General features: G+C 34.1%; 1 protein-coding gene across 1 annotated transcript in view; it reads right to left on the bottom strand.

Moving 5' to 3' along the window:
- LOC125650830 (lamin-B1-like) overlaps positions 1 to 7,661 on the bottom strand; it is a 20,346-nt gene extending 12,685 nt beyond the window's left edge. Inside the window, exons 1-4 of the mRNA XM_048879370.2 lie at positions 7,084 to 7,661; positions 6,493 to 6,625; positions 4,972 to 5,121; positions 3,504 to 3,674 (exon numbers count right to left, since the gene is read on the bottom strand). Coding sequence (XP_048735327.1) covers positions 3,504 to 3,674; positions 4,972 to 5,121; positions 6,493 to 6,625; positions 7,084 to 7,481 — 852 coding nt within the window. The 5' untranslated portion in view covers positions 7,482 to 7,661. The remainder of the gene's footprint in view (positions 1 to 3,503; positions 3,675 to 4,971; positions 5,122 to 6,492; positions 6,626 to 7,083) is intronic.
- Positions 7,662 to 10,774: the final 3,113 nt, after the last annotated feature.

Below are 10,774 nucleotides of genomic sequence, written 5' to 3'. Positions count from 1 at the left end.
CAACCCCAGGGAGGCATGATTTTAACAAACCTGAATCTGCACTATATCAGGAAGCTTTCATATAAACCTCAGCTTTTCTGGCTCAGTGGTTCTTGAGAAGAAGATTTTTAAAGATTTTCCCTATATATTTGTATGTAAAACTTTGACCCCCTATTGTGACCCCATCCGACCCCCGGGGGCCATGATTTTAACAATTTAGAATCTGCATTATATAAGGAAGCTTTCATATAAATCTCAGCTTTTCTGGCTCAGTGGTTCTTGAGAAGAAGATTTTTAAAGATTTTTCCTATATATTTGTATGTAAAACTTTGGTCCCCTATTGTGGCCCCATCCGACCCCCGGGGGCCATGATTTTAACAATTTAGAATCTGCATTATATAAGGAAGCTTTCATATAAATCTCAGCTTTTCTGGCTCAGTGGTTCTTGAGAAGAAGATTTTTAAAGATTTTTCCTATATATTTGTATGTAAAACTTTGGTCCCCTATTGTGGCCCCATCCGACCCCCGGGGGCCATGATTTTAACAATTTAGAATCTGCATTATATAAGGAAGCTTTCATATAAATCTCAGCTTTTCTGGCCCAGTGGTTCTTTTGAGAAGATTTTTTAATGACCCTACCCTATTTTTACCTTTTCTTGATTATCTCCCCTTGGAAGGTGGCCTGGCCCTTTATTTTAACAATTTAGAATTCCCTTTACCTAAGGATGTTTTGTGCCAACTTTGGTTTAAATTGGCCCAGTGGTTGTTGAGAAGAAGTTGAAAATGTGAAAAGTTTACGGACGGACGGACGGACGCCGGAATACGGGTGATCAGAAAAGCTCACTTGAGCTTTTAGCTCAGGTGAGCTAAAAAATGGGTCAAAGACTCAATTGGCCGGGTTGCAATATTTAGAGTAAATAATTTGGGTAGGGATTTATTTGGTGGTAGTTATCTGGAGGACTGTTATGATTTGTTATGGCCTTAGTGTTGAAGGAGGCAGAATTGTAAAGTAAATTATCAAAACGAGTTTTGACGAGTGGAAAAAATGTTAGTTCCGTATCGGTAACGTGAGCGGACACGATTGTTTCCGGATACAGGTACGGATTTTTGTCTTGTAAAAATGCCGATATATATATATTAAAAAAAACATCACATATTGCCACAGGGCTTTTATTGATTAATTAAAAAAACCATGATACAGTGCTCCAAGTCGCATCTGCTATCAGGTCGCAAAATGGCAACCTAAAAATATTTCTGGTCGCCATTTTCAAATTTCTAGTCGCCATGTTCAAAATTTCTACTCGCCATAGTAAAAGCTTTTGTAAATATAAGACTTACAAGGTTTTTTTTAAAAATATGAATATCTTGCAAGTAAAAAATCAACACCATGTATACATTTTGTTTGTTTATATTTTGAAACTGAATAGAAATGTACTCTGAAACATGCTGGATGCTAACAAGTCAAGTATTTACTCTGGCAAAAGTTGTATTGCATTGGGCCATCCTGTATATTTTACAGTACGCTTCTGGAGAAGAAACCCAGCGTTCTACACAAGGATTTGCTTAAAAGTTATCAATAAGTGGGCCTTCACTGCTTATCATGTTATGCGAATAAGAGCTCCTAGTTTTGTTGGATCTTTTGCTGAACAATTAGTACCAGCATCAATAAGAACACTACATCCCGAGTTTGATTGTCTTTGAAAATTAACAGGAACAGTTGCCCCGCTCAACTTAACTGCTAATAATGCAGTCTCAGACAACGACATGTCTCTTACTGTTACCATGAATAGTCACATTTCAACGTTTGAAAGATGTACACTCGGTCGTGGCGAAATAGGACAATGGACGTTGCTGACTTATTGGCCTCACAAATTCTGCAAAACATTTTGCCATCACGAAAATTTCCTCCGCCATTTCAGGACTGGGGTTCTTCCTTTACTTTTGCATTTCTCTTTAGACATTGCTACGCCATCTTTTGATGCAGAACTTTCCCCGTGTGATTCTTGAATTTCTTTGTTACATGTACAAGGCTGAGGTTTCTGTTTTTTACTATTGATAAATCCAAAGTGCTCTAAACCTCGTTTTCCCGCCATCTTGATTGTTTTGACTGAGACTAAAAATATTTATTCAGACTTCCGATCCCGATTCTAAAATTTTACTGGTTGCCCAAATTTTCTTCACTCGCGAAAATGCGACTTAATTATAATCTCTAGTCGCAAAATTGATTTTCTGGTCGCAAATGCGACCGTTTTACTCGCAACTTGGAGCACTACTGATATATGTAATATTAAGTAATAATAACTAAAATGAACAATAACTTCAGGTGCTTGAATTGTATATGATTATATGATAAAGAAACAGAATTTCTCTATTTATATTGCAAATTTACAACTCATGCCCAGAAAATTTGACATTCATATATAATTGAATTTTTCCTCAGAGGTAGTGCAACTAAATTTAACCACAAAAGATAATCTCACTTATACCTTTTTCAAGTTGAACTCTATTTTTAGTAACAACTTTTTGCTGTAGCGCCCATATTCGACAAAGGTCAGACTTCAAAAAACCTAGTGCATAACTTCTATATATATACTTACTTTCTGCAAAGTTTCAAGGTTGTACATAAAAAACTGTAGGAGGAGTTGATTTCACAAAATTTCCCCAACCGCCCGCACTTCACCATACTATAGACCGGATTTGCACTTTGTGCAACCCGGCCAATTAGCTAATACAAATAATCTTATAAAATGGTAACTATGTTCAATATGTGTAGAATTTTAATGTAATGAATTCAACTACAAGAGTTATTGTTTTGTTTTTTTTTTGAGGTATGAAATCTTTGACATGATTTTGCTTATATATGAAGAAATAATATACCATGTTTTGTTGAGTGAACATTAGAATGCATCAAAGCAATTTTTCTTGACTTGTATTGATTATTTAACACTAAGTATTAATTTTGATTCAAATGTTTCAAAATTTTCCCAATTTGCAGTCAATGATATTAAGATTTGCAAACCACAAGCCATTCGGGCAACCATTTTCAGGAAATCTACATGCCCGAACTCAATTTCACTTGCCCGAAGAAAGTAGTTGATAATGAAAATAAATTATACGCACGCGAAATCTGAATGATTTTCAAGACAAATCCGAACAGACCGAGTGAAGGTGCGTAATTAATGGGACGAATGACTTTGTTTGGGGCGAGTTATTCTAATTCTATGACTTGAGCATGCGTGTAATATTTATTTACTTCCGATTGTGAAATTAGAACTCCGACGGGTAATTTTTCTTTACAAGTCAGTCCGACTTGTTGCCAAGCGGATTTTACAAGTCCGACAGGAAAATCACTAGCCGCAGGCATTCGGACTACCGCTAATTTCGCGGACTGATTTGAACATTTTACATGTCAATTTTCTCAATTCTATGGACCCTTGACCCAGTGTGAAAATAGTTGGAAAACCCCAGTAGAAATTAGAAAACCTTTTGCACCAGTACATATGGTAAACACGAATTCAGCATACCTGTCTTCCGTAAATAATTTCCACTTCCTCTCTAACTTCCCTGAGCTGATGATCATGCTTGTCTCTCATTTCCTGTAGAGCTTCCAGCATCTTACCCTCATACTCATCTCTAATAGCAGAATCAACATCATCATATTCTGTTGTTGTTTTCACTGCTCTTTCATTCAGTTGCTGTAAGAAACAAAATATATTTCATCACATATACACATGCAATTGATCACCACAGGTTCCTATAATAATAGAGCTCTGCCATATACATGTACAATCACCGTCAATTTCCTGTCACTATATACTGTACCCTCTCATGCATCTCAATTTCTTAATTCTGAATACTTCCTGAACAAGAATAGATTTCAAAGTGTTGACCATGCATTATTTAAATGTATACATTACATAAAACAAACAAAAACATTGTGGTCGGTGAACATTTTATGAAGTTAAATTACCACACTTAGTATTTGCAGGTTTGTTCACTAGAAGACTATAAACCAGTTTTGTCAAGAATTACTAGTTTAAACCTGCTATCAATTGATGAGCTTAAGGTTGTGCAGTATATCCCTAGGTTTTCAAAATTATTAAATTTTTTCAGGGTTTATCAACACTTGGGAACTGGGGCCCTAAAGAGTTGGGAATTTGGCTAATTTGAGAATTTTTAAAATATTGGCTATAAATCAGAAAATTTTATTTTGTTCTATTATGGCTGTTTTGTATGCAACTTCAAACATAGTGGATAAATTTAAATATTTTTAATTATCAAAATAAAGATATTGGTTTTAATGATACAGAAATCAATTTTAATGGGAAGACAATATAATTCAGAGCCTCTGAATAAACTTCAATAACAAAAGTTTATATATATACCTTATATTTTTTTCTGTTATTGAAAAAGTAAAGCACAATTAAACAAAACATTTTCCAACACCAAATTGTGTCTTTGTGTAACTTTGACAAACATTATGGTTGGTAACAAATAAAAAATAATGATATGGCTTATCCAATAGCATTAGTGGTTTGAAGAAATTCCCTGATGAGTTGCATATTTATCTGACCTTAACAATTATATCACAGTGATATGCTACGGTTCAATTCCCGATACTTAACACCATACTGCGGTTCAGTATTCTCGTTTCGGATTAATTTGAACCGTCCGATTTGGCTTTAAAATTATGTTGTAAAAATGCTTTCCGTTAATGGGAAATGTGGTTGCTGACAAGTGCCGCTGAATTTTTCTCACCATGCAACCCATAAATCTCCAGTATGGGAGCATTTTGGATTCCGTGCAAAACAAGAAAACAGTAGATCATATTGATGTTTTGATCTTTTAAAAGAATAACATGCAGTTGTAACCAGGTCTCTATCATGATAGGTATCGAATCACGAGGCAAGCACATCGTTGTACTCCGAACATTCATATAACTAGATGAAGCGCATTTCACCAACCTCCTCAATACCACATGTAGCTGCCTACCTGTTCAAACATCTGAGTTTTGAACTGCAGGTCTTCTTTAGTGCTCTGAAGCCTGTTTTGTAGGTCCACTCGTAGAAGTGTCTCATCCTCAAGCTGCTTCTTGGCATGTGTAAGCTGCCTCTCAAGATTGGCAATCTCTCCCTTTAATTTCTGAAATACAATATGTAATTTGTCTACAATTTAAAAAGCTTTTAAATAGTCCCACATTCAAATTCTTCATAACATCCCTATTTACCATACTCATGAGAACTGAAGTGAAAACTAAATTGATATTATGCCCATTGAAAGCTCTAATGTAGAGTTTTTCAGTTTCCCTTTTTTCCCCCCAGTCAAATACGCCATGAAGCTGTACATCTTAAACTTTACCAGAAAACATTAAAGTCAACCTTCAAAGTTATCTAGTCTCTTATCTAGAAAAAGCAATGGTAAATTAACATGATTAAGTTCTGTGTAAACCATTCCTGTGGGTATAGTGCATACCTTCAAAATACAGTAAATACAGTAATTTCTATGGAGGCTAATGTTGTTTCATATGTATTTCATGATTTAAATCCTCCACACACAAGACCATAAGTATTGCAAGGAACCAAAAATAGCATCATTAATCATAGTATCCAGTAAACAACCCTCATACTGTACAAGGAATCCACATGCTAAATATCAGTTATTGGGTGTACAGAGTCCTAAAGTGTGACAGACTAACAGGCAACAAAATAATCCATGAAGTATTACTAAGCTTTGCAGCCAACAAGAAAAATTAACAACTCTTGAACCCTTAAAGGGACTGATTCACAATTTCCCCCAAAATTTTGTTGTTCACTTTTAATGATCAAAATCTATTGTCTAATGTGTTTAAAAGATTTCACATAAATATTAAGGTTTTACATTATCACTGAAGGTCATTTTAGAGAGTTTATCATTTGTTTTGTAAACAACGATTGCGGTATGTTATAGTTTACAAAATTTTCAAAAGAAATGGATATCGATCTAAGTTTATTATATCTTTCACATTTCAAGCATTCTTTGGGCAAAATGTATCATCTAAAAGTTAAAATTTGTGAGTATGCAAAATATAAGATGCTTTATATTACAAAATTAACATTTCACCAATTTGTTTGTACAAGTCTTTGTTTACATAACACAGATTAAGGCTAACATACTTTTATTCTTGCGTTCAGAAGGTCAAAATTTTGGCCGTCAACATTAAATCAGTTATATTTTTAATGTTTAACTTCAAAAATGAAAAAAAAAAAAATCAAATATCGTGAACTAGTCCCTTTAAATCAAGTCTCAACGAACATCTCATTTTTCTCAGATCATGAAATTTTGCACCCCATGAACAAATTAATTTTACAGCAGCAGTCTTCAATAAACAACAAAGCCCAACAACCCTGGCTAACAGAATTTTTTGTCGTTATAAATTATTGTAGTGAAAATTGTTAAGGGGCATTAAAGCACTTCTACATAATTGTCACAAAAGACTATAGTAGGCTTTAAAAAAAAACATCTTCATGTTCATACATTGACTTCTGTATCCAGCGCCTTCCTGGCTGCCTCTGCATCGCTGGTTCTGGCCTGCAGGTCATTGTTCTCTTTCTGTAGTTTCTGGGCATTGTTTTCAGCATCTCTAGCCTCTCGGTCTCTCTTATTGAATCTAGAAGTAAACAGCATGAGATGAAACACAAGTTTCTCACACTTTCTTATGTTGATATTCAATAGTAGCTGTGTTAGAATTACACTGATACATAAAACAAGTCTGTATCAGATTGTCAGTCATCAAAATCTTTTAATAAATATGAAATGTTGAGTAAATATTTAATAAAAATAAAATGCCAACTATATATATATATATATATACATCTGGCATTATGTTTCGTTTTTTCCGAATGAAGCATGCACTTAATATTGCTGATTGTGCGAAGTAACACTTCACTAAGAAGCTTATTACACTTAGCCGCTTAGTTAGCGTGGTAAACATGTGCTTGGGTTTGGCCAAGGGATGACTCATCCGAGATTTAAATGCCCTATAAACGCAGACGAGTGGAACGGATCCTTTCAAATACACAGATATTAGATTGCACAACAAACGTTTAGCATGTTAAATCTACTTACTTTCCCTTCCACTCATCGGCGTCTGCTTTGTACTTTCCGTTCTCAATTTGCAATCGAGCCTTTTCTTTGGCTGTATCGTCCAAGACACGGCGAGCATCCTCCAACTCATTTTCATACATAGACTTGACACTAGACACCTCGCGAGACACCGTTTCCTCTGTAGATCTGACCTGTACCAGTAGTCGACTGTTTTCTGTTTCTAAATTACGGATCCTATCGATGTATGCTGCCAGCCGATCATTTAGATTCTGTAACTGGGTTTTCTCCTCCTGTCTGGTGATGCGGGCGGGGGATGCCGCTCTAGAGCGCCGCCCTGGGGATGTATACCCACTAGTCGAGGGTGTTTCCTCCTCGGACCGTGTCGATCTTCTCGATTTCGTTGGTGTCAAAGTCGCCATTTCACTTTTTCTTCTATGGGTCTTGCAGAACCGGCTTTCCTCGGTGGACAGTAACAATGGCTTCCAAAAGCGTGGTTACCCGCCTTTTCAGTGTCACGTGACTTGCCTAAAGGGAAATTCGTAAAGGTTGAGTGATAATATAACAACTGGTTTCGGATAATAAAACCTCTGTCTGACTTTTTTATGCCGATAAGCCTAAACGAAAATATTTTCTTCGTCCGGAACCATCGAGAGTAAATTATTTGAAATAATATTGTGCCGTTGAACCGCGAATTTAAACTAGACTTTCTCAAGAAAAATAAATAAAAGATAAATATACGTGTGTGTATTCCATGTATTTTTTTTTGTATTTTTTTAATATTCTATGGTCTTTTTTAAAAAATTCTCGAAGAAGGTCACTTTGAACATACTATCTAGGCATATGAATGGAAATTCTATGAGAGGATATATATAGATCACCACCCCATCACTTTCTCTAGAACTTTACAACCAAAAAAAAATCCTTGTACATAGCTCAACTTGCCGAAGGCCAGCTTGAATGAAATTTGTAGGGCATGATCAGTCAGCAGATCTCGATCTCGATCTCTCTCTCGCTCTCTCTCTCTTTCTTTCTTTCTTTCTCTCATGTACTAGAATGACTGAATACTTAGTCCCTTCAGACCTAAGTTGTAAAATCCTAGTGTATGCATGCGTACCCATCACTACAAGGAATTGCTGCGGATCATCTTCAAGACCTAATAATCACGTACGGAAACATTCACAACTAATCAGAAGGCTTCAAGCTATCAAAATATTTTTGAATTTGAAATGTAGTTACACATTCAATTTAATTGTTATTTCAAACTTTTAAATTCGTGATAACAAATTTCCTGAAGTTGTTATAGCAAATTTCAAAATTTGTTTAAACGAAATAATAGATTTAAAAACACATAACTTTTAGGTTAGGACCCAATAACTCTTTTAGATAGAGCAACTATATAATTAGACAGGGGCGGATCCAGGAATTGCAGTTTAGGGGGGGGTATGAGATTAAGAAAGGGAGTCGGGCGCCTTGAGGTCCCGGTGTGTCCAGGCGAAACCCTGGTGAGGGCGCAGGGGGCTTCGTCCCCGGAAGCTCCTGGATTTTACAGATTTTATAGGGCTGAAATATGTCTCCTAACTAGTAATTTTTACTATTTTCTGCCATTTTTAGATAAAGTGAAATTAATAAAATGACACATTTTTCTAAGAAAAAAAGTGACCACGATTTACCCCTTAGGCATAAATCCCCCACTGTAGTGTTAGAGATAACTTAAATTCAACATATCCACAATTGAATTATTGATCTCTTTTTTTTTCTTCTTTTTTTTCCCACATATATCAGTCTTTAATTCCAAAATACATTACTATTTCGGGGTAAAGTCTCCGCAGAGACCCCCTTATAATCTTTACCTAGGGTGCCAGGGGCCCCTTGGATTAGATGTATATAGGCATACATATACATATATATAAATTTATACATATAAATTTCTATATATATAGAAAACACAAACATATATGCATACATACAAACACACACACATATAATATACTGTTATATAACAAAATTTATTAACATGTTATGGCAAAAAAGGTTCTTATTTTTACGGAAAAACCAACAAGACAACAATATAATTATGTACATAAAGAACCTGAAACTGCCATATGCGGGGTTAACAATTCAAAAGTTCATATCACAACCCCCATGGCAGCACTATAGGAGGACAGGACCCCTCCTCATAGTGGGAACTTTTTGCAAAATACCAGTATATAAAAGGTTTATTACAAAATTTTATTTGATATAGAAATATAATTGTTTGTAATCAATTCTCACATTGTAGCATAGTTAAAAATGTGCATAGACAGATATTTGTCAGAGGTTTCATATTATAAAAGGTCATACCTGCAAAGGTGTATAAATTACAATTTGTCTTTAATTGCTTTCATAACTTTAGCATATTTTTTATCCTGAATTTTTGTGTACACTTCTGTATAAAAATTCAATTTACTTTTTATGTGATTACATATTTCTTGAGGTTTTTCGTCTTTGTTATCTAATCTACAATACATTTTATACTTGTATATTTTACAGGCAATAAGAGATATTATGCTATTCAAAAAGAGTGTCTTTTCATTGTTTTCATAGTAAAATCCTATCACAATTGTTTTCCACGATATATCAAATTTTAAAATTTGTTTTACAATGTCCCATATATGAGAAACATTTTTACATTTTAAGATAAGATGTTCATTGTTTTCTTTAGCATCTCTGCAAAAGACACAAAAATCATTTTCTACTATCTTCCATTTCTTCAGCAATTCTCTGTTACACAATAGATTATTTAATAATTTATAATTAAATTCTGATATACTTCTGTCTCTTATGGATAAGATTTTTTGTTCATAAATAGATTTCCAAGCCGTTTTTGTTATTTCAAAAACCTTTCCGTAATATGCTTGGTGTAATGGAGGTATAAATTTTTCATGGCAAAGAATTTCGTAAATCAACTTTGAATTGATATCACACACTTTAACATGTCCTTTACATAATAAATCGTATGATGTATTCCCATGAAAAATGTTTTCGTATCGTATATTTGAAAATTCATAACTTTTGAAGGTTTTTGTTATAACTGTTTTTATAATCATATATTCACACATCCAGTTTTTTTTACATATAAGTTTGTCATCAAACCATTCCAAAGGTTTTATGCCATTTTCATTTACAATATCATTCAAATATTTAAAACCGCTCCTCAGCCAATTATGAAAAAATATTGGCTTGTTTTTGTACATAAAATTTTTATTACACCACAACGGTTCTTTCAATAATGCATTCAGATAAAATTGTTTTATTTTTTTTTTACATTCGTTGAAAAATACAAGCATTTCCTTGTAGAATAGAGGAAAATGTTCCATTATTTGATAATCATTTGATTTCGTAATATTTGTTTTACATAGATATTCAAAATCAAAGTCTCTTTCTTTGCACAAACTATCTACAAAAAAGAATAGAGAGTTTCTCTCGCTTGAAATCCTGTTTATCCAAGATACTTTTATGGATTTTAATTTCAAAGATACATCGACAATTCCAATGCCTCCCTTTAGGACATTTCCAATCTGTGTATTTCTTTTAATTCTATCTCTTTTGTTCCATATATAGTTATATAACAAACTTTGAAATTTCTTAATTACTTCTTCATTTGGAAAGCTCAGAACTGATCCAACATATATAATCTTTGATATTGCTAGGCTATTGATGACACAAACTTTAC

The sequence above is a fragment of the Ostrea edulis genome, chromosome 5 (genome assembly GCF_947568905.1).
Source record: "Ostrea edulis chromosome 5, xbOstEdul1.1, whole genome shotgun sequence".
NCBI classification, from domain to species: Eukaryota; Metazoa; Mollusca; class Bivalvia; order Ostreida; family Ostreidae; genus Ostrea; species Ostrea edulis.
Note: the sequence above shows the minus strand (reverse complement) of the source record. Positions and strands in the feature narration are given on the sequence as shown.